Source organism: Geotrypetes seraphini, chromosome 16 (assembly GCF_902459505.1).
Source record: "Geotrypetes seraphini chromosome 16, aGeoSer1.1, whole genome shotgun sequence".
In the NCBI taxonomy this organism is placed as follows: Eukaryota; Metazoa; Chordata; class Amphibia; order Gymnophiona; family Dermophiidae; genus Geotrypetes; species Geotrypetes seraphini.
Genome location: NC_047099.1, coordinates 390533 through 417973, shown reverse-complemented (window position 1 = coordinate 417973; position 27441 = coordinate 390533). Strand labels below are relative to the sequence as shown.

Genomic DNA, 27441 nt, shown 5'->3' with positions numbered 1-27441 from the left:
AGACTGTTCCAATGATCGACCACCCTTCCTGTGAAGAAGTATTTCCTGGAATCACCACTAAATTTCCCTCCCCTTATTTTTAGCGGATGCCCTCTGGTGGTCGTGTCAGGGGGGGGGTCGGATCGTGTCGGGAGGGGTCGGATCGTGGCGGAGGGGTGCCGGTTCGAGGCAGGGGGGTGCCGGATCGTATGGGGGGTGCCTGATCGCAGGGGGGGGCCTTCGAGGGGAGCAATGCCGGGTCTTGGGGGGGGGGAATGCATCAAAGCGAGTTTCCATTATTTCCTATGGGGAAACTCTCTTTGATAAACAAGCATTTTGGATTACGAGCATGCTCCTGGAACGGATTATACTCGTAATCCAAGGTACTACTGTAGTTCACGTCTCAAGACAGTTAATGATGACATAAAGACATAGTGATCAATCCAGTCTGTCCAGATGAGATAAGTCATCTTTAGTTCTATACCACTTTGGGTAGAGGTCCAATGCTAAAACCAGTGTCACTATTCCATCTCATCCCCGTAATTGTTGCTGTACCAAACTGCATAATCCTTCAGCTCTGCAGAAAAATTACATTTTATGGGAGACTTTGATCTGAGTTCTTCCTTCTCTTTAGGTCCTCCAGCTCATCTAGACCCAAGACTGCGATTTAATGCCCCCAGTCTTCTTTCACATGTACTCAAGGATTTTTCCCCTATTGTTGTATGTCCTCATTGCTTGAATAGGCCTTGAAATCCTGCACAAACAAAAACCTAAATGTCACCACTAGGAGTCGCCTTTAATCAGGGAAAAGAGCCAACTCTGATTGATCTAAAGACCTTCTGACTACTAACCATGCCAGGTACTTGTGGTGTGGTTTAGCCACTGTGGAAACAAGATACTGGGTAGATGGACCATTGATATTTTAACATCCATTGTTTTACCTTTTCTCTGTCTTAGAACACAATGAAGATTTGGATGAGGAGCTTTCTGAGGAAGAAACACCAAAACTGAAGAAAAAGAAGAAGGCAAAGAAACTGCGAGAGCCCAAAATACTAAAACCCAAACGGCAGAAAAAGGAGGTAAATGCTGTGCTAGCCCGGGCGAGAAGCACGGCTCTCCATTGGTGGAGGGAAGGCCAGGTGTTCTTGGAGTTAGTGTAGGAGAAGAAAGATTTGGGTTTCACGGATGGAATGGAAATGGAGGAATTAAAGCTCCCTGCTGCTGTAGAAGTGGGGTAAGGAGCATATGATACTGGGATCCCAGGGACTCCCTGTGAGAGGGAGGTTGAGGTTCACGACTAGAGCGAGGGGATGGGATTTTGAGGTTACAGAAACCGCCTCCCACTGGCAGTAAGTTGCAATGTGAGGTAGAGCTTTGAGGAGGGACTTGTAGACATTCAGTAGCAGTATATGTTATGTAGAGAGAGCAATTATTTTGTGTAATTTCAGCCACACTTGCATTTCTATTACGAATGTTTATAAAATCCATGGGTGACCTATTTTCCTAAATGTTTCAGTACTGATGATATTGGGACCATTCTCTTTACCAGGATCTTGGTGATAGCTCTGGAGAAGGTAATGATTTTGGGGAAGAGGAAGAGGAGGCACCAGTTCTGCGGTCTGACAGTGAAGGCAGTGATTATACTCCAGGCAAGAAGAAGAAGAAGAAACCAGGACAGAAGAAAGAGAAGAAAAGCAAATCTAAGCGCAAAGAGGAGGAGGAAGAGGAAGAGGAGGAGGAAGATTCCAAGGTATCTCTCAGAATCCACCATATTTTATTATACTTCATTTTAATGAAGGTCGAAGCCAAAAATATATTTAAGAATAAACTAAGACAATGCCTTATAAAAGCTGTATTTGATCTTGCATTCTTCCAGGAACTTGTGACTTTCTTACTATGTTCTGATGACCTTGACTGGGTGGGGGGGTCCTCTTTTCTCTCATGTAGGAGCCCAAATCTTCAGGACAGCTGCTAGAGGACTGGGGCATGGCAGACATTGATCACACTTTCACTGAGGAAGACTATCGTACGCTCACCAACTACAAGGCCTTCAGTCAGTTTGTGAGGTGAGAGGTGCTCTCCCCATTATACTTTATCTAAAACCCTTCATCTGGAAATAAGAACTTTTGGCTCACGTGTGCCTGCATGACATATCTCTTGCCTATCTCACAGACCCCTGATTGCTGCCAAGAATCCCAAAATTGCAGTGTCGAAAATGATGATGGTGCTAGGGGCCAAATGGAGGGAGTTCAGCACCAACAATCCTTTCAAAGGCAGCTCGGGTGCATCAGTGGCAGCAGCTGCTGCAGCTGCCGTTGCCGTAGTGGAGAGCATGGTGGCAAACTCGGAGGTGGTTGTGCCCTTGCCCCCAGCAGATGTTCCTCTTCGTAAAGCCAAGACGAAAGAAGGGAAAGGTGAGGCAAGGGGTCTTTCTTCTGATTTGGTACTAGCCTACTTTCCAAAAGAAAGTCAGCTTATTAGATCATTGTTTGTGCTGTACTCCTGGTTTTCAGGATGTGTTGAAGTGAGCTAGGGTTTGGCTTGATAGTTGCCTTCTCCCACCCCCAGATCTGCAGACTTTCAGATTGTGGGTCATGCATATGTCTCAAAGTGGTCTCCATTAGTTCTGACTGACACTTCTGTTTTCTTTGCCTACTTTGATGTTTGGGATTTAGGATTTCTTTATTGTAGATTTAATCACCTTTCCAAATCTGAGCTCAAGGTGATTTTACATTTAAGAACGGTAGGTAGAAGACTTGTGGTTTGTTTGTCGTCTTTAGCTTTTTTGTGTGATGTGCTTCACTTTCAATAAATAAACAATTGCAAAAAGAACGGTAGGTAGCTCACTTCTCTAGAGGGCTTAAATTTATGCTTGAGGCAGTGGAGGATTAAATGACTTGCTCAAGTTTGCAGGGAGCATCAATGAGAGAAGTGGAATTTGAACCCTGAATTCCCCGGTTTTCTGCTTCATCCTGACTGTCAGGGTGTTGTGTAGGAGATTTTTAAAGCTTGCATTGGTTGATTGATTGGACTGTTTTATGAGGTCCTTTTCTGTGAATATGTTGCAAGACAAGGTTAACGTCACACTTCATTCTACTCATATTTTAGGACCCAATGCCAGGAGGAAACCAAAGATCCCACGAGTTCCAGATGCCAAGAAAACCAAAACAAAGAAGGTGGCACCCCTGAAAATAAAACTTGGGGGCTTTGGATCCAAACGCAAAAGATCCTCGGTGAGGAGCTGGGTCTTGGGGACAAAGAACACCGGTTTCAGTAGTCAAGCTACTGGGTGGAGTGGTATACATGTGGGTGAGGAGGTGGCCCTCTATCTGCACATCCTCTCCTCCCTTCTGGTTTTGGGAGTAGTATAGAAGTCTTCTGACAATATTCTCTCCCCTACACTTAGTAGCATAGGAATCCACCAACTGACATACTGGCTGGATGCACTTCATGCTTTACCTGCTAGTTGCTAACACTTATTTTGCACATATGCTCCATCTCACCTCTCCTTTCAGCAGTTTAGAATACATCTAGCGGACTGTGAGCAGCCTAACCTCGGTCTCGGCTGTCCTTCCCTCTCTACTCCCTCCTCACTAAATTGTCCTGGTGCTCAGATGCTCTTTTTCTTGCTCCTTATTCCCTCTGCTGGGAAAGTGGCTGCAGGAATAAGGTAAAAGAGCAACAAGATCAGAAAGAGCTGATGCTCTGGGCCTGGAATTACTCAGTTTGCCAAAAGTGACTCAGTTGAACTGTTTCATTTGCCCATGATTGCATTTCAGCTCTGGCATGCATCTGTCATAGCCTATGTACCTTCATAACTGAGACTAATGTAGGTATGCAGGCAGTGGGGGGTTGGGAGGAGTGAGAGCAAAGGAAAAGGGAGAAGTGAATGTACTTGGGGTTGGGAGTGAGAGAATGGGTGCCACCCCCTACATTATTTCCAGGGTACAGGTGCTGGGGAAAGGGTTATCTACCATATATCTGGGAACTTTGTTGCCTCCTTCCCCCATCATCTGAAATTATGAAACGGACAGTACATGATGGTCCTTTTCTCTGGGGGCTGGGTGAGTACCCCAGCAAGGTTTCGTGGTAATTTTGAGATATCCTTTGTGGCCGTTCAAATGAAGTTTGGAGTAGTATATGGAGAGACGGTCCCATCTCAAGTTCGACTCCTCTCATTGTATAGAACAAGGATAATAACCTAAAGGGCATGGTATATAGGGAAGGTCCTTGTGTTATATCTTTACTCTCTCTACAGAGTGAAGAGGAGGACCTGGAAGGAGAGTCTGACTTTGATGATGGTAGCATGAACAGCTACTCTGTTTCGGATGGCTCCACCAGCCGCAGCAGTCGCAGCCGGAAAAGGTTGAAGGCTAGCAAGAGGAAGAAGAAAGGTAATGCAGTGGAGCTTCATTGGCGCTTTCTCCCTTCCTTTTGACTGATAAAAGAAAAGAGCAGAGCTCTTGCCTCTGCATTCCTCTTACTCTGAAGGTTCTTGTGTGTCTGTTCACGTCCTCTATCCAGATGAGGAATTTTTCTGGTTCCTTTAAGTCTTTTGTGACACTGTGAATATAGCAATGCCTTGACGGCCTGAGCTTTGGTTTTGTTTCCCTTCTCTTTCAGGGATGCAGGTAAATAGAAGAAATGAATGTCTTCCTTTTTGTGCCAAGTAGACCAGTCCAGAGCAAGTAGAAGAAGAAAGAGATCTAGGAGCTATATGCAAGACAGTAATGAGCATCTTGTGTAGCTGCTGGGCTCAGGTGGAGAACTGGTCACCCAGTCAAGCTTAGACAGGCAAATTGGAATAGAGGGCATTTGCCCCTTGGAGGATATCTGGAGGAGGCAGGTTGATAGCCCCCCTTCCTCTCCATCCTTGGCTGCTTAATTGGTGGTAGCAAGGGTGAGTTGTGCTCCCTTCCTTTCCTCCATGCTGTTGTCCGTCAGGTGGTCCACACTCTCTGTAGGTGTATCTCGGCAGTTCCACTGTTGCTGGTGATTTTTCCATGGCCTCCCTGTACGCCTCCTCTATGAACTTCAACAGCTTTTTATCCTAGGACAAGCAGGCAGCAAGTGGGTGCCGTCATCCATAGAGCCCCGGTACGGACAGGTTTAAAAGTGTATTGCCACTTTAAGAACTTAAGAAGGTTCATGAACTGCCTGCACTGCGCACGTGCGAGTGCCTTCCCGCCTGATGTAGGCGCACGGCTCCTCAGTTTTTAGTTTTCCACGAAGCTAAGAAGACATGTGTTTTTGAATGTTGTTAAAATTTTTCTGCCTTTTGCCTTCCCGCATTTGTTTCTTATTTAGTCTTTATTTTCTTCCATTTTTTTTCTTTAAAGCTGTTGTTTAAAAAAAAAAAAAAAATAGAGAGAGAGAGGAAAAATGTTTTCGCCTTGCGAGCGTTCGGCCAGCGGGCCTCGTTCTTCTACCTCGGCCATTGAGTTTAATTTAGCTGAGGAAGTTTTCTCGTCAATGTCCCATCTGCTAACCAGTTTTAAGAAGTGCGGCAGGTGTCAACGGCCAATTCTACTTGAATCCCCACTCTTGGTGTTTGCAGTGTCTTGGCCCAAAATACCGTGTCAACTCTTATACGAATTTTTCTTCTCTTCAAAAACAATCTTTCAAGAGGCGCAAACTTCAGCAAGAGAAGTTATTCAATACCACCATTGACATCGAAGGTGTCGACATCAACACCGGTATCGGAGGACATCGCTGCTTCTGTTAAGCCAGCTAAAAAGCCACCCGCTTCTCAAATGACGTCGCAGATCACTGATGCATCGAGTCCCTTGATGCCGGTCAAATGAAAGCCTCCATTGTGACTTGCCTCACCTGTATCGAGTGGTGCATTCCTGTCATGATCACCCTCTCCGAGGCAAGCCGTGGCACTGATGGTACCGGCAACTAAGCCACAGGTACCGGTGCTTTCCTTTCGCTCTAAACTAAAGTCTAGAATTCGGGGATATGTATCGACTCTCTCGGTATTGGTTCAGCTGGAGCATACAGTAATGAGGTCTTGCAGTACTGACACTAGCTCTCCGGTGCATCATAATCACAATTCAACGCCTCACCATCGATCATCTCACCGATCTCGTTCTCCATCGAGGCATCATTCTAGTTCATCAAGGCATCATCGATCATCATCTTCTCGACATTCTAAGTCTGGCAAGTGTTCTTTCAAGAGAAAACCTCGTTCTCCTACGTGAGCTTCTAAGCGCAAGAGAGCTTCGAAGTATTCCTCTTCGATATCGGATTAATAGTGTCTTCCCGCAAGCATCAATCTCGATGCTCTTCATCGCCCAAACCAGTGTTTGATTCTGATTTAAAATTTGACTCGGATGTTCTTTTATCTGACTCTTCTATTGAAGCTTACGACACTCTCTTGGAACACTCTCCACACAGCTCTCCTTCCAGGCGAAATCACCTATTGAGAGACTTTCATTCACTAGATTTATTTGTCAACTAGGCAAGGACATGTCCATCAAACTTGAAGCTGATTCTGCCTTTAGTGCTGAATTTCTGGAGACTTTGGACTTTGAACAGCTTCCTAAGAAGCTTCTTCGATTACCATTGCATGGTATACTTAAAGAAACTCTTCATAAGAATTGGGAGACGACTCTAACCCATCGCTATAGCTCCCAGAAAATTGGACTCTTTATATAAGGAAAACAAAGACATTAACCCTGGACGATCCACAAAGAATATAGAGTCCAAGAAAAAACAAAAAAAATACTTTGGAGAGACGATGTTCCTGAAATGGACTTTATTATTAATATATATATATATATAAAAGTCAGTATAGCAATCCACATAAAAACCTTAAGGACCTAGTTCGCTGGGAGCGTTGGACCCAACACGGTCTGTGTTTTGACAAGAGTCTTCCTCAGGGTCCCTGCTTGCCCTTTGGTGGAAAATACGTGGAAAAGCTAAACAATCCAAAAGTACCAATGTGTAGAAGCCCTGCATGAACCGCGATGCAAAAACAAATTCAATAAGATCACCTCTTCTCCAGGGTTTGACAGACCACAGCTTCAGCACCAATCCTTGGTAGTTGAGTCAACTTTGAAAAAGTGTACTCCATCTAAGGTGTATGCCTCAATGCATACACCTTAGATGCATACACCGGGACGAGAAGATCGCACTGTGGACAAATTTGGGCGTCGCCTCTACTAGAATTCTTTGTTGGCGAACAGAGTCCTCAATTACAATTTCTATTTTTCTTGTTATATGAAACATTTTCTCAAGAAGTTTCCTGCTTTTGAGAGAGAGAGAGATTCTTTCTTAACACCTGAAGGATTTTCAACATTTCATTTGCACCCTTACCCAGCTACGGAAGTACATGGTCAGATCTGCTTATGATGCTTTTTAAATTGACTTCTAGAGCCTCAATGTCAGTAGCAATGAGACATTTAGAGTTGCAGATATGGCCATCAACCTTCAAGACAGACTGGCTAATATTCCCTGCTTGGGAGATGAGCTTTTCGGGGTCTCTATTGAATATGCTACTCAAAAGCTCGCTGATCCTGAAAAGCATTGGGATGCCTAAACCATCCACTAATAAATCTTTTAAGCCGCCGCCATCTTCTTCTTCTTACCAAAGGCATTTTTCATCAAAACCATCTGCTCCTCCTAGAATGCAGCAGAAAAACCAAAAACAACGCCCTCAGAAATCTCAAACAACTGCATCATGGGGGAAGCCTCTACTTGCCCTGGATTGGTAGCATGGAATGTTGCAACTCTTTGGGTTTTAACCTGGATTGGCCACCGTGAGATGGGCTTGATGGACCATTGGTATGACCCAGTAAAGCTGTTCTTATGTTCTTTTGCACCTCAGTTTTTTTGATGGGCTTCTAGTGTGCATAGTCAATATTCCTCTGTCCCAATCTCTGCCTCAACCAATCGGAGGTAGACTTCAACTCTTTTATCACCATAACCTCAGACCTCTGGGTTCTAAACATTATTTGGGAGGGGTACGCTCTTCATTTTGTCACCATCCCTCTGGATCATCCTCCAAAAGAGTCTGCTTTCAATCCTCAGCAGTAGTGTGAGCTGTGGCCACATGGTACCTCTTAATCTCAAGAACACACAGCTCTTGGAAGATGGGCATAACTATATCTGATTTCCCTCACCCTCCACCCCACCCTAAGGCCAAATCTAGAACAGGGGTGTCCAACCTTTTGGCTTCCCTGGGCCGCATTGGTGGAAAAAAATGTTTCTGGGGCTGCGCAAACGCAGCAAGACAGAGGAGGGAGTCGGCAAGAGGGTAAACACCCAGGGACAGCAGAGTAAAACACTGCATCGCCCTCGACCAGGGCCACATAAAATACTTCATTGAGCCGCATGCGGCCCTCGGGCTGCAGGTTGGACACCCCTGATCTAGAATCTAACAAAATTGTTAAAATTGTGCTGGTTTTGCATAATGCAATGATGAGTAGAAGTTGGTAAAAGAAAAAACATTCAGGCCTATATTCTCAAAACTTTAAGGCCATTGCTAAACGGTTTAGCCTGCTGGCATTTTAGTGGCAGATTATCAAAACGGCTTATCTCCATCTTTAGTGAGATTTCTAGCAGTCTCCGACACTGACATGCAAATGGGCTCTTCAGCATTGAAATGAGCACTCCGGTGGATTCCTAACATTGTCGAACCATTTTCTAAGAGTAGCATCAGCTTTTGGCGACAAAAATCAGCAACTGATCCAGGGGTGCCAGTACAGTGACAGCACTGTTTAAAAACCTGGCATGGCAGTGTTGGAGACTGCTAAAAAGCAAACTGACCCCCCCTTCCCAGCAGCGGGAGAGATGCCCACTCTCTCTCGCCGCCACATGAACCCCCCCCAGCCCATTCTATCCTGCTGCTGCACAATACCACCCCCCTGCCTCGGACCCCTCTCCCCCTTACCTTGAATTAGTTGGCTGACCAGAGGGATGCCTACTCCCTTCAGAGCCTCAGGCACCGGGGAGGGCAAGACCCAGTTTGAAAAGTCAGGCCAGCTGGCTGCAGGGAGTAGGCTTTCATCCAGTCAGCCAACTAATTCGAGGTAAGGGGGAAAAGGGTCTGGGCAGGGTGTTGTGCGGCAGCAGGAGAGAATGGGCATCTTTCCAACTGCTGGGGGGTTGGTTTGCATGGCGGCAGGAGAGAGTGGGTATCTCTCCCGCTGCTGGTGGGGGGAGGAGGTCCCTCCTACAGCTGGAGAGACCTATGACTGGAGAGATTGGACATCTCTCCTGCTGTTGTTGGGGGGGGGGGGGTTCTTCCTTTTTTTTTTTGTTTATTCTGTGCATTTGCCCTAGCTATCACCAGTGACAGGCACATGCAAATTTAGTGAGTCTTCGCTACTCTCCGCCAACCTCATTTGCATGAGCGTTTTTTGGAGAATGACTCACTTTTTTTAATTCGCTACCAGAATGGCTATTGATAGCAGCCCACAGTTTTTTAAGAATCTAGGCCTCAGTTCTTATAGTGGCAAAATCTAGTATCTGCATGAAATTGTGTCTAAACTAATGGCAAAACGTAGGATTCTCTTGATTTCCCCCAAATTCATTAGCAGGCAGTTATTAGGTTTTGCTGGAGGTGGAGTGGAAGAGTCAGATATGTTCTGAACCAGCCTGGTTGGACTTGAGGAAAGAAAACTAGCAGTTAAGATCATAATTTTCCATCATTGACATTTCTCACAAAAGCCTGTCCTTTTCTGTTTATACAGGTGATGAGGATACATCAGCAGTGACCCCAGTGGATGGATATGAGACGGATCACCAGGATTACTGTGAAGTCTGCCAGCAGGGTGGCGAGATCATCCTCTGTGATACCTGTCCTCGTGCATACCATATGGTTTGCCTAGATCCGGACATGGAGAAAGCCCCTGAGGGCAAGTGGAGCTGCCCCCACTGTGTGAGTACCTGGGAGGGGCAGTGTGTCTGTCCTGTCTACTTATGGGAACGTGCAGTGTTAAGTATTAAAATTCTGCGCACTTACCAAAATAACAGCCATTCTTTAGCAACTCTCTAGACTGGTATAGAAACATAGAATATGATGGCAGAAAAGGGCCACGGCCCATCAAGTCTGCCCACTCTAATGACCTTCCACCCTAAGTTCTTCCTTGAAGTGATCCCACATGCTTATCCCATTTTTTCTTAAAATCTAGCATGCTGCTGGCCTCGATTACCTGCAATGGAAGATCATTCCAATGATCAACCACCCTTTTGGTGAAGAAATACTTCCTGGTGTTGCTATGAAATCTCCCACCCCTGATTTTCAACGGGTGCCCTCTTGTTACCATAGGTCCTTTAAGGAACAAGATATCTTCTTCTACCTCAATACGGCCTGTGACATATTTGAACGTCTCAATCGTGTCTCCCCTCTCTGTGTTCTTCGAGTGAATATAACTGTAACTCACCTAGCCGTTCCTCATACGGGAGATCCTTGAGTCCTGAGACCATCCTGGTGGCCATTCGCTGAACCGACTCAACTCTCAGCACAACTTTTTGATAATGTGGCCTCCAGAATTGTACACAATATTCCAGATGAGGTCTCGCCATGGATCTGTACAACGGCATTATAACTTCGGGCTTTCGGCTGACGAAACTTCTTCGGATACAACCCATCATTTGTCTAGCCTTGGATAAAGCTTTCTCCACTTGATTGGCAGTCTTCATATCTTCACTAATGATCACACCTAAGTCCCGTTCTGCTGCATTTCTTGCTAAGGTCTCACCATAAGTTCTGCATGGATTTCTGCTGCCAAGGTGCATGACCTTACACTTTTTGGCATTAAAACCTAGTTGCCAAGTTGTGGACCAATGTTCCAGTAAGAGTAGGTCCTGCGCCATACTGTCGGGCAATGTGCTTTTGCCTACTATGTTGCATAGTTTAGCGTCATCGGCGAATAATGTAATTTTACCTCGAAGCCCCTGAGCCAGGTCCCTTACAAAGATATTAAATAGGATCGGACCCAAGACCAAGCCCTGCGGCACTCCACTGATCACTTCGGACGTTTCGGAGAGAGTACCATTTACCACCACCCTCTGAAGTCTACCTCTGAGCCAGTCTTTAACCCATGCAGTCAATGTTTCTCCCAATCCCAATGAACTCATCTTGCTCAATAACCTGCGGTGTGGGACACTATCAAAAGCCTTACTGAAGTCCAAGTACATGACGTCCAGGGACTCTCCCATATTCAGCTTTTTCGTTACCCAGTCAAAGAAACTGATTAGATTGGATTGGCAGGACCTTCCCTTTGTGAATCCATGTTGATGGGGATCTCGTAGATACTCATCTTTCAGGATCGTATCTAATTTGTGTTTGATTAGTGTTTCCATAAGTTTACTTACTATCGGTGTGAGACTTACCGGTCTGTAATTTGCAGCCTCCGTCCTGTAACCCTTTTTGTGGAGTGGAATGATGTTTCCAGTCCAAAGGGACTCTTCTTGTACTTAGGGAAAGATTGAAGAGCGCGAATAACAGTTCCGCCAGGACATCTGTCTACTCCCTAAGCACCCTGGGATGTAGTTTGTCTGGTTCCATGGCTTTGTTCAAGTTGAGCCTTGATAGGTCATAGTAGACGCTGCTGGACTTAAACTCAAAATTTCAAAATGGGTCTTCCGAGCTTTCACTTGTCTGCAACTGAGGACTGGATCCCGGCGCCTCGCAGGTAAAGACTGAGCAGAAGTATTCATTTAGTAGTTCGGCTTTACCGGAGTCCGATTCTACATAATTCCCGTCTGGTTTCCTAAGGCGCACTATCCCATCTGTGTTTCTTTTTCTGTCACTAATATACCTGAAGACGGATTTATCCCCCTTTTTAATGTTCTTTGCTAGATTCTCTTCCATTTGGAGTTTGGCCTCTCTGACTGCTGTTTTGACAGCTCTAGACTTGGCCAGATAGTCTTCTTTTGCTTCTAGTTTTTCCGATTGTTTGTAGGAGATAAATGCTCTTTCTTTAGCACTCTCCAGACCAGTAGAGGTTAACTTTACGAATGGGTATATATCTAATCATGACCAGCAGGTGGAGACTGAAAACAAAACTTTGGGACAGTATATCCTAGCCCCTCCTCTCTATTTCCCTCAGTCTTCTTTCAGTCTCCAGCAGGTGTTGAGTGATCTGTACCCATCTCCCTTGGTAGGGCTGTTGGAATTTGTTTAGGGGGTTTATTGTCCCTGTTTTTAGCCGGACGGAGCTTGGACGGACTCTGTTTGGGGGTTCGTCCGACCTCGGGGGTGTCAAACCCGGCGGGTCACGAGCGGGGTCCCTCCCCCCACTTCCTCCACCTCCCCACATTTTTTTAGAGGAGCCTCAGCAGTAAGCCTTGCCCCCTAAATCAAGCAAGGCATATTGCTTCGAGAGCCTGTGGAGTCTGTTCTGTAAAAAAAAAAAAAAAAAAAATCCTGAGGTAGTGCTGGTCTGGAGGGTTGTATCCCTTTAAGAAAACTGTATTTTACTGTATTTTTTCAACTAACCGGCACTTTTTTGCAGCTAGGTCGCGTATGGAGCACTGAGCACTTCTAAAGGGAAAAAGTGCTCATTGTGCTCCAGACGCGAGGCACTCGCGGCCGGCCTGTGCAAGCGGTGTTCAGGCCGGTGCGGTGGAGGAGCTCCGTCGGCAGCGGCTGCAGGCGCCCAGAGCTCCCCGCCGATGGTGCCTCGCGAGTCGGCAGGGAACGGTGGGGAAGCCCGGTCTTCTCCGTCCGCCCACGGAGGGATTCCCCAAACCGCCGACGGTCGGGTTTTAGAGGATTCCCTCTCAGCTGATATTTTGACAGCTGATGCCGGCTTGCCTGCTTTAGCGGCTGAGACTATTCAGGTTTCTCAGCCGCTTCAGGCTATGGAGGGAGCTTTTTTGGCGGGAAAACCGCCATCTTCTCTGTCTGGCCCCTCCATTTTGTCTTCCACCTCAGGTGACCTTCCCCCTGTTTTGACTATGCAGGGGCAAGGTTCTGCTGGGTCCCCTGCTGTGGTAGGGAGTCCCTTGGGACCCTCGGGGGGTTTTTCTCCTGAATTTTTCTTTTCTTTATGCAGAGCCTATTTTCAGGCGGCTGGGGGTCCCGGTTGCGCCCAGGGGGTTTCGGGGGGTGGGTTTTCCTCCGCGCTCCCTGCGGCTTTGCCTCTTTCGTCTGGCGTGACGTCCCCTCCGCCGCCTCCCTTGTCCAAGCGTCCGCGGGTGTCGTGGGACGAGAATTTGTGGTCGGAGGAACGGGTCGGTCTGGAGGAGGACCTGGACCCTTCTGAGGAGTTCCAGGACTCTCTGGAGGGGACGGAAGCTGGCGGCGGGTTGTCGGATTTCCCGTTCTCCAGTGACGAGGCGTCCGTGGTGCGCCTTTTTCAGAAAGATGAGCTGCCTGACCTTATTCAACAGGTTTCTTCGGTTTTGCGTTTTGAGGACGCGCCGCCGGAGACTCCGCGTGTGGGGGACCCCCTGTTACGGGGGATCCGTTCCGTTTCCCGCTCTTTTCCTATGCATCAGGATATTCGGGATATTATTCTGGAGCAGTGGAAAACGCCGGAGACGCCGTTTCGGCTGGCGCGCAGCATGGCTCGCCTGTATCCCATTCCTGAAGGGGATCGGGCTACGTTAGCTTCGCCAGTCGTGGATGCGGTGGTCTCGGCAATTTCCAAGCGGCATACCGTGCCTGTTGAGGGCGGTTCTGCCTTGCGGGACCCTGAGGAGCGCAAATTGGAGAGCATCCTTAAGCAAAATTTTCAGGTCTCTGCCTTTGGGGTCCAGGCGGCTATTTGTGGGGGACTGGTCGCTCGCGCCGTGTTTCGGTGGGCGGAGCGGGTCTTGGATCGAGAGTCTGACGACTGGTCTCTGGTGGATCAGGAGGTTGCGAAGATTGAGATGGCGGCCTCATTCCTCTCAGATGCTCTATATGACTTGGTGCGGATATCGGCTAAGTCTATGGCTTTTGGCGTGGCCGCAAGGCGTGTGTTGTGGCTGCGCGCTTGGGCGGCGGATGCTGCGTCCAAAGCTAAGCTTACTAAATTTCCCTTTCGGGGGTCGTTTTTGTTTGGAGAGGACTTGGATAAGTTGATTCAGACTCTGTCGGACTCGAAAGTTCCCCGTCTGCCGGAGGACCGTGCCCGCCCGGCGTCTCGGGGGGGTGCGGCCTGGGGGCGTTTGCGGGATTTTCGCAAGTGTCGCCCTGGGCGTGGGGCTGCTTCTTTCCAGTCTCCGGGATTTTCCCGGGGTCGGTTCTTCCAGCGCATGCAGCCCTTTCGGGGGGCCCGTCGGGGGGCAGGGAATCCCTCCGCTGGTTCCCCCGCTTCCCGTCCTGCACAATGACTCCTTGCCGGCGCCCCCTTTGGTTCCGGTGGGGGCCCGGCTGCGCAAATTTTTCCCCAAATGGGCCGAGATCACGTCCGATCAGTGGGTCCTGGAGGTGGTGCGGGACGGTTATGCCCTGGAGTTCGCCCGCTCTCTGCCGGACCTTTTCCTAGCCTCTCCATGTCAGACTCCTTGGAAGACGCAGGCTTTTTGCCAGACCCTTCAGCGCTTGCTAGATCTCAAGGCAGTTGTTCCAGTGCCCCCTCCGGAGTGGGGCACCGGCAGGTACTCCATTTACTTTGTGGTGCCCAAGAAGGAGGGGACCTTTCGGGCCATCCTGGATTTGAAAGGGGTCAACAGGGCTCTCAAGATTCACTCCTTTCGCATGGAAACTCTGCGGTTGGTCATTCTGGCGGTTCAGCCGGGGGAGTTTCTCACTTCTCTCGATCTGACGGAGGCCTACTTGCATGTTCCCATTCGGGCCTCTCATCAGCGCTTCCTTCGCTTTGCGATCTTGGGTCGGCACTATCAGTTCTGTGCGCTTCTCTTTGGTCTGGCCACGGCTCCCTGGACGTTCACCAAGGTGATGGTGGTTGTCGCGGCGGCCTTGCGGTCGGAGGGCATTCTGGTACACCCCTACCTGGACGACTGTTTGATTTGGGCAAAGTCGTTGCAGGAGAGCTCCCGGGTTACGGCTCGGGTGGTGGAGTTTCTCCGGTCGCTGGGCTGGGTGGTCAACCTTTCCAAGAGCCGGTTGGTCCCGGCTCAGCGTCTGGAGTACCTTGAGGTTCTGTTCGACACCTTCTTGGGGAAGGTCTTCCTTCCAGAGGCCCGGGTGAGCAAATTGCAATCTCAGATTCGCCTGCTTTTGGCGTCCCGGTGTCCTCGGGCGCGAGATTTCCTCCAAGTCTTGGGGTCGATTGCGGCGTCCCTGGATGTGGTGAGGTGGGCGCGGGCCCACATGCTTCCTCTTCAGTATGCTCTGCTCCGGAGGTGGTCTCCCCAGAGTCTCGGTTTGGATGTTCCTGTCCCCCTGCGAGGCATGGCGCGCTGCAGTCTGCGTTGGTGGCTCCGGACCCCTCACCTGGTTCAGGGGGTGGGTCTGGATCTCCCGCAGTGGACGGTGCTCCTTACGGATGCGAGTCTCCTCGGTTGGGGGGCTCAGTGTTTGGGTCACTCAGCTCAGGGCACCTGGTCCACGGAGGAGGCCTCCTGGTCGATCAACGTGTTGGAGACCAGAGCGGTCCGTCTGGCGCTGTTAGCTTTCCGCTCCCTTTTGTTGGGCAAGTCGGTCAGAGTCCTGTCAGACAATGCCACGGCGGTGGCTTATGTCAATCGTCAGGGGGGCACCAAGAGCACTCAGGTGGCGCAGGAGGCGGCTCGGCTCATGGTTTGGGCGGAGTCCCATCTTCTGGACCTCTCGGCCTCTCACATAGCCAGGGTAGGAAATGTTCAGGCGGACTTCCTCAGTCGTCACTTCCTAGATCCAGGAGAGTGGTGTCTCGGCGCCGTGGCGTTTCAGTTGATAGTGCAGGCTTGGGGGCAGCCCCTGATGGACCTGATGGCCACGAGTGGCAACGCCAAAGTGCCCCGCTTCTTCAGTCGTCGCAGGGACAGTCTGGCCGAGGGTCTGGATGCTCTGGTCCAACCGTGGCCAACGGAGGGGCTGTTGTATGTGTTCCCTCCTTGGCCTTTGGTGGGCAGAGTACTTCTTCGCATTGTTCACCATCCGGGTGTGGTGGTTCTGGTGGCTCCGGATTGGCCTTGACGTCCGTGGTATGCGGATCTGGTGAGGCATCTGGTGGCGGATCCTCTTCCTCTGCCTCTCTTGGACGATCTTCTGACGCAGGGTCCAATTCCCATGTTCGACCCGTCTCCCTTCTGTCTTACGGCTTGGCTCTTGAAAGGGGTCGCCTTAGTAAGAAGGGATATTCAGATAAGGTGATCTCTACACTCTTGGGGTCCCGGAGGCTTTCTACCTCTCAGGCTTATGTGCGGGTTTGGCGTCTCTTTGAGGGGTGGTACCGGGCGCGGGGAGTGGTCTCTTTTCGCGCTTCCCTGCCTAACATTCTAGAGTTCTTGCAGGATGGCCTGGATAGAGGCCTGGCTTGGTCTTCTCTCCGGGTTCAACTTGCAGCCCTGTCGGCTTTTCGAGGGTTGGTGACAGGTCAGCGTTTGTCGGCCATTCCTGATGTGATTCGCTTTTTGCGGGCGGCCAAGTTGCTCAGGCCTCCCCTATGGCCCTTTGTTCCCTCTTGGGATCTCAATCTGGTTCTCTCTGTTTTGTTGCGCCCGCCTTTCGAGCTGTTGGATGGCTGTTCTTTGAAGGACCTTACTCTGAAGGCGGTCTTTTTGGTGGCCATTACTTCCGCTAGGCGTGTTTCTGAGCTACAGGCTTTCTCTTGTAGGGCTCCCTTCTTGGAGTTTTCTAGGGAGCGGGTTGTCTTGCGGCCTGTTCCTTCTTTTCTGCCGAAAGTAGTTTCTCCTTTTCATGTCAATCAATCGGTGGTCCTCCCGGTCTTGGGTAGTCGGGAGGGCTCTTCTGAGCAACGGCAGCTGCGCAAGTTGGATGTCGGTCGGGTCCTCCGCTCTTATGTGCAGCGGACCCGGGAATTCCGGAAATCCGATCATCTCTTTGTCCTTCTGGCGGGTCCTCGTCGCCTTATTGCGCGCTGGATCAAGGAGACGATTGCTTCCGCTTATCTTCTGAGACAGAAGCCTGTTCCGGAGTTTCTCAAGGCTCATTCCACTCGGGGTCAGGCAGCTTCTTGGGCTGAGTCGTCGCTCGTGCCTCCAGTGGATATTTGTAAGGCTGCGGTTTGGTCCTCCTTGCATTCGTTTGTTAGACATTATCGGGTTGATGTGCAGGCGCGTCGGGACGCGGTGTTCGGTGAGCGTGTTCTGGTATCGGCCCTTCGGGGGTCCCGCCCGTGAGAGGGACTGCTTTGGTACGTCCCATTCGTAAAGATTAACCTCTACTGGTCTGGAGAGTGCTAAAGAAGGAGAAATTAGGTTCTTACCTGCTAATTTACTTTCTTTTAGCTTCTCCAGACCAGTGGAGGTCCCCACCCTGTCTGTTGTTGTTGTTGTTGTTGGGGCTGTTTCGTGGGCAGTTTTTGTTTTTTGCTGCGGGTTCTAGTATTTTTCTAGGGCCGGGGAGAATTGAAGAACAGCGGCTGTGGCTCGGCTGGCTTAGCTGGCGAGCTGTGGGGACATTTTCCTTCGGGTATTTCTCCTCTGCATTTTCCAACAGCACTTGGGTATGTTAGTTGTTACTCCTGTTCGGAGTATTGTTTTCTTTCGGTTTTCCAGTTTTTGGTTCTGCTTGGCTATTCGGCAGACTGAAGTAAATAGAGAAGGGAGTATATTATATACTGTCCCACAGTTTTGTTTTCAGTCTCCACCTGCTGGTCATGATTGGATATATACCCATTTGTAAAGATTAACCTCTACTGGTCTGGAGAAGCTAAAAGAAAGTAAATTAGCAGGTAAGAACCTAATTTCTCCTTTCTTCTTTTTTACGAGGTCCGAGATTTCCGCAAAGAACCACTGAGGTTTATTGTTCTCTGCCGTTTACTTACTGTTTTTATATAGAGGTTTGTAGGGTAGATTTCAGAGCTGACCACATTACCTCTACATTATCTGTTGCGGCCTGGTTTTGCAGCGCCTCATAGACGAAATCTCCCATGTTTTCAAAGTTAGTGCCCTTAAAGTTGAGGACCTTTGTGGATGTGTTTGATCTAGTGAAACCTTTCTTGAGGTGAAACCATACCATGTTGTGGTCACTGGAGGCCAACGTATCGCCTACCATAAGAACATAAGCAATGCCTCTGCTGGGTCAGACTTGAGGTCCATCGTGCCCAGCAGTCCACTCATGCGGCAGTCCAACAGGTCCAGGACCTGTGCAGTAATCCTCTATCCCCTTTTCCAGCAGGAAATTGTCCAATCCTTTCTTGTACCCCAGTACCGTACTCTGCAATATTACGCTCTCTGGAAACGCATTCCAGGTGTCCACCACACTTTGGGTAAAGAAGAACTTCCTAGCATTCATTTTGAATCTGTCCCCTTTCAACTTTTCTGAATGCCCTCTTGTTCTTTTATTATTCGAAAGTTTGAAGAATCTCTCCCTCTCTACTCTCTCTATGCCTTTCATGACACTATCTCCGTTGGTGAGTACCAGGTCCAGTATCGCCTGATCCCTAGTGGGCTCCAATACCATCTGTTTGAGTTGTGCTCCCCTTATAGAGGTTAGTAGCCTTCTGCTGCCGCTGGTCGTAGCAGAAAGTTTGTTCCAATCTGTGTCAGGCATATTGAAGTCCCCCAACAGTACCGTGTCTCCACGCAGAGTGATGGTCTCTATGTCTTCGATTAATTTTATGTCTGTGTCTTCCTGTTGTCTTGGAGGTCTGCATACAACACCAAGATACAGGCACTTGTCATTTCCCCTGGCCAGGTTCACCCAAAGGGATTCCCCGGTGTACTTGACATCTGCGATTCTGGTAACTTTGATGTCCTCTTTAGAGTATAGTGCTAACCCTCCTCCTGTTGTGCCCTCTCTGTCTCGACGAAGTAAGTTGTATCCCAGTATAGCCATATCCCACCCATGGGAATCCGTGAACCAGGTCTCGGATATCGTCACCACATCCAGGTTGGCGTTTCTCATTTCTGTCTCTAATTCCAGAATTTTATTGCCCAAACTGTGGGCATTAATGTACATAGCCCTCCATACTTTATGTTTGCTAGGTCTCCGTGGAGGTTTTCCTGCTTGAGTTAGTGTGGCTTCTACAGTACTGTTTGCAATGTGTGTACTTACCTCAGACTCAGAAATGGAGTGGCAACTTACCCCACCAGGATGGTTACTTACCACACCAGTATGAGAGTGGTTACCCTCCCTCAACTTACCTAGTTTAAAGCCCTACGAAGCAGGCGGGCTAGTCGGTGTCCAAAGACGTTCTTACCCCTTCAAATATAAAGATGTTCCCTTTCTGTCTAACATTATAAGAATGTACCCAGATGTTTCACGTCTGACAGAGGAGAAGGAAACAGTTTCTCATACTGAGACCTAAGGTGGTTCTGTTGGGGGCGACCTTTGTTCTGTGGTACCCCTGTAAATGTGTAATGATTTATAAAGATATGTTTTTTATGAACCGCAGCAGCTATCTAAATTTATTACTTCTCAGGATAGTAAATGATAAATAGTGCTTGCGCTTCCAATAATTTTATTCTGGTGTCACAGTCATTTGATTTATTTTCCAATACTGAAACTCTATTCTTCAAATCCAAATTTTCTGATAGTACCGCAGTACAATTTTGAGAGAGTTGCTGTATCTGGTTTCCCAGGGTAGACTGGAGATTTGAAATAGCCTCCCAAATTGTTTCCATATTAAAAACTTTAGGTTTAGGTAAGGGCAAAAACTCAGTTCTGGTTGCCCCTGGTAAAGCCAAAGTACTTGCGTTTGCTGCAGATATTCCTGAAACAGCTTTTATCCGATCCTCTTCTCCTCGCGGCTGCTTAGATGGAACTGCACACTCCCCCTGCTTTCACATGGCTCCGGGAACTTCGCCCTGCCGAGCTATGAAGATGTAACTTTACCCCTTTATCCTTACGTTTCATATCGTTTCAAAATTGTTAGTTCTAAGATTTTTGTTTGTTATTTACTTATTGAAACCCGTTTTATGAAGTTGTAAATCGCTTAGTAATTTGAATAAGCGATCCATCAAATATAAATAAAAACCTGAAACCTGAAGGCATCCTGAATAGGACTCGGCGTCGGCTGCTCCTCTCCCACTACACCAGTTTCCGCTTTCGCCGCATCAGGGCGAGCCGGAGGACTCTGTTCCTCCGGAGAGAGGCTGACACCCTCAAAGGAAGGGAGACGCGCCTCAGCCAGTGCTTCCCCTCCAGCCAAGGTATTACTCTCCAGATACTGCTGCGTCCCATGGCTTAGCTGCACGAACTCGTCCATCGGGCCTTCTATAGGTAATTGTTCACCCTGTAACCCCGGGCGCTTAGACTTTCTTTTAACCATCTCTGGGTAGGAAAAACACTCAAAGTCTGCTACGATGTCGGCGTGCTGTTGCGAGCCGCCATCTTGTCAAGCTCTGCCCCCAGTAAGGCTATTCTTATGTTCTTATGAACTGAGCTCCCAAATACTCCAAGTCCTTCTGGGCGCTGTTTCCTTCTGGGTTTTCTATCTTTTCTGTCAAGATTTGAAATTCCTTTTGTTTGAAGTAAAAGGCTTCTTAATTTACCTCACTGGGGATCCGTTGTGAAGGAAAAAAAAACCCAAAAATAAAACCCTTTGTTTTAAATTCTTTATTTTTTTTTTTGCATGTTACAACAAGCAATAAACTCATATGAACTTAAAAATACACACTTGATTAACTCTCATATAATACATTAAGTATAACAATTCATTACAAATTAATATTCTATAATATTTTAAATATTATATAATAAACCTAATATTTAAATTATTCTTATTAAATAGAAAATCCTCCCCTCCCATCACAATATTACATACAAGTACCATTACAAAAATAAAACCCACAAGATTACATTGTATATTCCAAAGCAAAAAACTTTTTATTCTAGTAATAAGTATTATAGCAGCGTGTGTCAAATCAGAAATAAATCAGTTTGGACATATACAATGGAGAGAAAAAACCTCATACAAACAGTGCCAACATATTTCTGTAAGTATGGTGCAGCTTCTCCAAAAAAACTCTGCAAAAGCATGGGGGTTTTATACAGAAAGTGCCTTTGTCTTAGACCATTCCCCTGGCTGTGAATATGTATCACCCTATTGGAGCAGACCAGCTGCCTATCTAACCCTCTCCTAGTCCAGGCCTCCATTCTTCCTTGGGGGGCTCTGGACAGGCATAGCTTCTGGAACTTTCTTCTTTTTGAAGTTTCCATTTTTCACACGGGTACATCAGTATCAGTGCATTAGCCTGGCATCACTTTATCAGTTCTTAGATTCCCAAATGGAGTGTCCTGCTAACTTGCATTTTCTTTCAGCACTGTAAAATAGCTTATTGTCTTTCCAGCACTGGTTGGTGTCCTTGAGAAACTTCACAGCAAGAAATTTACACACTCACATGCCACACGTTAGCATCTCAGCATCTGAACTGAAACCAGTTTGTATAAGCCCGTGACTTCAGCAACTCCAGCAAAATGCAGGAATAGGTCTCACAACCTATAAAAGTCTCCCATAGGCTCCTGTCATCTGTTTCAGTTTCTTTTTCTCATGAATTGACACTGAATTACTTTGTTCAAAGAAGAGCAACCAAGATGATAAAGGGGATGGAACTCCTCTCATATGAGGAAAGATTAGAGAGGTTAGGGCTCTTCAGCTTGAAAAAGAGACTGCTGAGGAGTGATATGATTGAAGTCTACAAAATCCTGAGTGGTGTGGAACGGGTACAAGTGGATTGACTTTTTTTTTTTACTGCACCAAGATTTACAAAGACTGGGGGACACTCTATGAAGTTAGAGTAATACTTTTAAAAACAATAGGAGGAAATATTTTTTTCACTCAGAGAATAGTTAAGCTCTGGTATGCGTTGCCAGAGGATATGGTAAGAGCAGTTAATGTAGCTGGTTTTAAAAAAGGTTTGGAGAAGTTCCTGGAGAAAAAGTCCATAGTCTGCTGTTGAGACAGATATGGGATGGTAGCATGGAATACTGCTACTATTTGGGTTTTTGCCAGGTACTTATGAGTTGGATTGTCCTCCGTGAAGATGGGATATTAGGCTAGATGGACCATTGGTCTGACCCAGTAAGGCTATTCTTATTGAACAGCAGTATATCTAGTGACAACATATGCATGGTTTTTAAAAGGATTCTCCCACCTGAATCCTCCTGTCTTAACTTTCTTTCTTTGAATCCTACCAGATCAATTCAGACTCCTGTTCCTTTTGTTTGTTGCAAAGAGATCAAGTTCTGTTTTATAAGGAGAGTTACCAATTCCTCTAGCAGAGTCTCTGTGATAGTGTACATGCGTGAGAGTGGTGGATTTCCCATCTTCTGTGAAGGTCTGGAGGAGAATTTTATTTTGTTTTATTGTCTTCCCTCCCCCCAAATCTAATAGAAATACTGGTGACCTTGGGGTTGTATAGTCCCTATATAGGGTAAGACATGTAAGTCTCTTTTCAGTCGCTAAGAGGCATAATCTGTTATTTATCCCAGGACAAGCAGGCAGCATATTCTTGACATGTGGGTGATGTCATCCATGGAGCCCTGTCGCAGACAGCTTTTCAAGCAAACTTGATTGAATATCTCAAAGTTTGCTAGTGCTGCCCACGCAGGCGTGTGCCTTCCTGCTCCACTAGAGGGCGCATCCCCTCCTCGTGGTCTTCAGTTCTTAGTTTTCTGTGCAGCCAGAAAGCCCTGTCTCTCTTCTCTACGTTCATCTTGCCTTTTTTGTCTCTTTTTCGGGGTCGCTGTTCTTTTTTCTTGTTTTTCTACTGCTTCGTGTTTTCGCTGAATTGGGGGCTCCTGGTTTACCGTGGCCGTCTGGCCTCGGCCCTCTTTTTGACTTGTGTCCCGGCCATTGACCGGGTTTAAAAAGTGCACTCAGTGCAGTCGGGTGATTTTGATCACTGATCCGCACCGTTGGTGCATCTTGTGCCTTGGGGGTCAACCATCCTACGGGCTCTTGCCCTCGTTGTACTACCCTACAGTCTCGGGCTCTCCGGCGGCATCGAGCGTGGATTACGGAGCTCTTCGCCATGGAGACCGATCTACCAGCGGGCCCGGTCTCAACCTCGGCCTCGGCCTCGATGTTGGCCTCGAAGACCTCGGCCCCGGGAAAATCACCCTCGACATCGAAGTCCTCGATGCCTCCAGTCTCCAAGTCATCTGCTGTGGGTAAGTCCCCTCTTCCTTCTTCAGTTACCCAAGAAGCCATCCTCGGAGCCTCTTAACCGCCCAGGCGGGGACCGCTTCGGCAAAACCGCCTCCTAAGGCGTCCAAGCGTGCCTCCACCTTAAGGGAATACTCTTCCTCGAGGTCACTCCCAGTGGAGTGCACTGCTGCACCTGTAGGGCCGAATATGGTCTCGGTGCCGATGTTTGAGGATATGCTCAAGGCTATCATCTCCTCGCAGCTCTCCTCTGCTTTGGCTCGGCTTACCCCTTCCATAGCAAAGCAGCAGATGAATCCAGAGACTAGTGGGTATAGCTCACATCGACCAGCAGGTGGAGATAGAGAACTGATTAACAGTTGGCCTTAAAGGCTGGTGTTCCTTCAGTTAATTCAGTTTTGCTCTATCTCCCAGCAGGGTTGGAGCTATCCTTCTAGCTCCGGGTCTCTGCCTGCTGCAGGGTAGATGGAGGTGGTGTTCTGTTAGGATTCCTCTGTTGAGACTAGTTCTCTTCAGTAGGTGGGGGTGCCTGGCTGATTGGTGCCGGCTTTGGGAGGTACACCTGGGCCCTCCCAGGTCCCTGCTCCACCCTCCCCTCCGTTGGATAGAGGGGTTCCTTTCCAGGTGCAGGATAGTGGCTGGCTGCTTCATTCCAGTATAAAAAAAAAAAAAAAAATTTACAGCCTGCCTGCTAGTACTGAGCCGGGCAGTGGTTAACTCGGCTTCCAGTACGTTTTACTAACGATGGCCTGGCTTCGGGGGTAAGCGGCGGACCGGGTAAGTGTTAGTTTTGCCTTGTTTGAGTGGAGTCGCGTTTCCCGGGTGCCGGGCGTATTAGTGGGCGGAGTCGTCTTTCGGCGGCGTTCGCCGCGTGTGTTCAAAAAAAAAAAAAAAAAAAAGAAAAACCCCGCGTCGGAGCTTTTTTGCAGGCCGAGGGGGGATGGCTGAAGAGGCTGGTCAGATGTGTTCGCGCTGCGGGAAGCGCCGAACACGAGCGGGGCCGTGCTCGGCCGGGTGCTTGGAAGCACCGGCAGACGACCCGTTTTTGGCGGCCTGTGAGGCGGCCATGTCCCGGGTACGGGACTCTTGCGCCATGTCCCCGCCGCTCGAAGTCGAGGCAGGGTTCCTGCAGGACTCGGCCACGGAGGACAAAAGTGAGGCGGCGGGGGAACAGGCAAGAGCGCTGGTGGCCGGCGCGGCCCCTCCCCTCGGCTCGGAGCAGGGCGGGGGAGTGCCTCCTTGCTGGGGTGCATTTTCGCCCGAGTTTGTTTTGTTGCTCCATCAGGCATTTCAATTGCAACGCTCGCAGCCTACCCAGCCGGGGCTGGGGGCCGGGCAAGCCCTTGCGGTACCCTCTACCTCTAAGGGGGGGGGGGGGACAGAGGATAGATCCTCGGCAGGGGCAGCAGGATCCCCGGGGCAGTTGCAGGGGGCTAAGAAACGCAGGCTAGGGTCTGCGGAGGCGGCGGATATTTTGCCCAGATCTCCTTTCTCCCTGCCTGAGTCATTGGAGGAAGGGGAGCTCTTGGAGTGGGACGCGGAGAGTATCCCGGGTAGGGAGGGGGATGACCCTACGGCTATCCGGTTGTTCCATAGAGAGGAGCTTTTTTCTTTTATTACTAAAGCTTTGCAAAGTTTGAACATTGCTCAGGAAGATGCCACGGGGTCCGGTAACCCCCTGATGGCAGGTACCCGTAGGCCGTCTAAGGCCTTTCCGGTCCATGAGGCCATGCAGGAGCTGATCTCGGCGCAATGGGAGACGCCGGAGGCCAGTTTGCGGGTGGCAAGGGCCATGAGACTCTTGTATCCGGTCGTTCCGACCGAATTGGACAGGTTTAGATTGCCTAAAGTGGACGCTCTGGTGGCAGCAGTGACTAAACGAACTACCTTGCCGGTAGAAGGGGGCGTGACACTTAAGGATGCACAGGATAGGAAAGTTGAAGCTTCCCTAAAGATGTCCTTTGAAGTGGCTGCAGTTACCTTACAGGCCGCGATCTGCAGTTCTTACGCGGCGCGAGCTTGTCTGCAGTGGTCCCAAGGGTTGACCGATAATTTGCTGGAGTCTGGAGGTTCTATCCCTTCGGAACTGGCTGATTTGGAGTCCGGCTTGGCTTATTTGGTGGACTCCTTGTATGATATTATTAGGGCGTCTGCGAAACAGATGTCTCTGTCTGTGGTTTCCCGCAGGTCCTTGTGGCTCCGTCATTGGGCGGCCGATGCAGCTTCCAAGCTACGCCTGGTGAGACTTCCATTTAAAGGGGGTTTATTGTTTGGAACGGAGTTGGAGAAACTGGTGAAAGATTTTGGGGATACCAAAACGCAGCGTTTGCCGGAGGACAGGGCTAGGCCTCCGGTAAGGGCCGCATCGTCTAGGCCGCGTTTCCGGGATGTTAGGCGGGCCAGGGCTGGTAAGCCTTTTTCCAGGTCTGCATCTGGCCCGTTTTCTGCTTCGAGACCTCGGTTTCAGCAGAGAAGTTCCTTTCGGACGGCGAGACCCTCTTCCGGGCAGTCAGCCCGTACCCCCGCCAGTCGCCCTCCACAATGACGGGGGCTTGGCTCCCTCCGCCCTGCCCTTAGGGGGTCGGCTTTCGGCATTCCGGGCGGAGTGGGCCAAAGTCACGTCCGACCAATGGGTATTGGACATTGTTCGCGAAGGGTACAAATTAGAATTTGCCGCTCCCGTCGTAGATTCTTTCTTGGTGTCCCCGTGCCGTGGTGCGGCCAAGGGAGCCGAGGTCCGCAGGACTCTGCAGGGGCTGCTCGATCTGGGGGCGGTGGTACCGGTGCCCCCAGAAGAGGTAGGCCGCGGTATCTATTCCCTGTACTTCATTGTACCAAAGAAGGGGGGGTCCTTCAGACCAGTACTGGATCTCAAAGGGGTCAACAGATTCCTCAGCGTGCGCCATTTCCGAATGGAAACGGTGCGCTCGGTGATTGCGGCGGTGAGACCAGGAGAGTTCCTCACGTCTCTCGATCTCAAGGAGGCGTACCTCCATATTCCGATATGGCCTCCGCACCAGCGGTATCTGCGGTTTGCAATTCTGGGCCAGCATTTTCAGTTTCGGGCTATGCCCTTTGGCCTGGCGACGGCCCCCCGCACGTTTTCCAAGGTCATGGTGGTGGTAGCCGCTTTTCTACGCAAGGAAGGGATTCGGGTACACCCTTACTTGGACGATTGGTTGATACGCGCCTCATCCCGGCAGGAGAGTCGGGCGGTGACGCAGAGAGTGATCTCTCTCCTTCAGTCGTTGGGGTGGATTGTCAACTTTCCCAAGAGTGTTTTGACCCCTTCGCAGTCTTTGGTGCATCTGGGGGTAAGGTTCGATACGGCTCTGGGGAAGGTGTTTCTACCCCAAGATCGGGGGGAGAAATTGCAGGCTCAAATTCGCCTCCTGCTCGGGGCACCCAGACCTCGCGTCTGGGATTATGTACAGGTGCTGGGCTCCATGGTGGCGACTCTGGAGGTGGTTCCCTGGGCCCGGAGCCACATGAGGCCCTTACAGCGGTCTCTGCTCTCTCGCTGGTCTCCAGCTTCGCTGAACTACAATGTCCGTCTCCAGTGGAGTCCTCGAGCAGCTCACAGCATGCGCTGGTGGCTCCAGGACTTACATCTTTGGAGGGGCATGCCGTTGGCCACTCCGGATTGGGTGGTAGTGACAACGGATGCCAGCCTGCAGGGCTGGGGAGCCCACTGCATGCAGACGTCGGTGCAGGGAATTTGGTCTTCCCAGGAGGCTCAATGGCCCATAAACTTGCTGGAGTTAAGAGCGATCCGGTTAGCGCTGCGGGCGTTTCAGGCCCGAGTTCACGACAGACCGACCAGGATCTTGTCGGACAGTGTCACGGCGGTCGCGTATGTCAATCGGCAAGGGGGGACCCGGAGCCCGCAGTTAGCCGAAGAGGCAAGTCAGTTGTTTCGATGGGCAGAGATGCATGTTCCGCTTCTATCGGCGGCACACATTGCAGGGCACGAAAACGTGCAGGCGGACTTCCTCAGCAGAACTCTTCTCGATCCGGGAGAATGGGAGTTGTCGGCTCGAGCGTTCGACCTGCTAGTCCGTCGTTGGGGGTTGCCAGAGATGGATCTCATGGCCTCTTCCCGCAATGCGAAGGTGCCTCGGTTCTTCAGCCGACGCAAGGATCAGGGATCGGAGGGGGTGGACGCATTAGCTCTCCCGTGGCCTCCGAACTCCCTTCTTTATGTATTCCCACCTTGGCCCATGATAGGGCGGGTGTTGCAACGCATCTCTCGCTTTCGAGGCAGAGTAATCCTGGTAGCTCCGGATTGGCCACGGCGGCCGTGGTACGCAGATCTGATGCTGCTGTCGGTAGGCGAGCA

The 27441-nt window shown here is 49.4% G+C and overlaps 1 protein-coding gene across 4 annotated transcripts in view; it reads left to right on the top strand.

Moving 5' to 3' along the window:
* Positions 1 to 27441, top strand: part of CHD4 (chromodomain helicase DNA binding protein 4) — a 112823-nt gene that overhangs the window by 14778 nt on the left and 70604 nt on the right. For all 4 annotated transcript variants that reach the window (XM_033924119.1, XM_033924117.1, XM_033924120.1 and 1 more), the window contains exons 3-9: positions 937 to 1058; positions 1529 to 1729; positions 1927 to 2045; positions 2152 to 2393; positions 3088 to 3212; positions 4238 to 4373; positions 9678 to 9865. In XM_033924119.1, the coding sequence (XP_033780010.1) occupies positions 937 to 1058; positions 1529 to 1729; positions 1927 to 2045; positions 2152 to 2393; positions 3088 to 3212; positions 4238 to 4373; positions 9678 to 9865 (1133 nt within the window). The remainder of the gene's footprint in view (positions 1 to 936; positions 1059 to 1528; positions 1730 to 1926; positions 2046 to 2151; positions 2394 to 3087; positions 3213 to 4237; positions 4374 to 9677; positions 9866 to 27441) is intronic.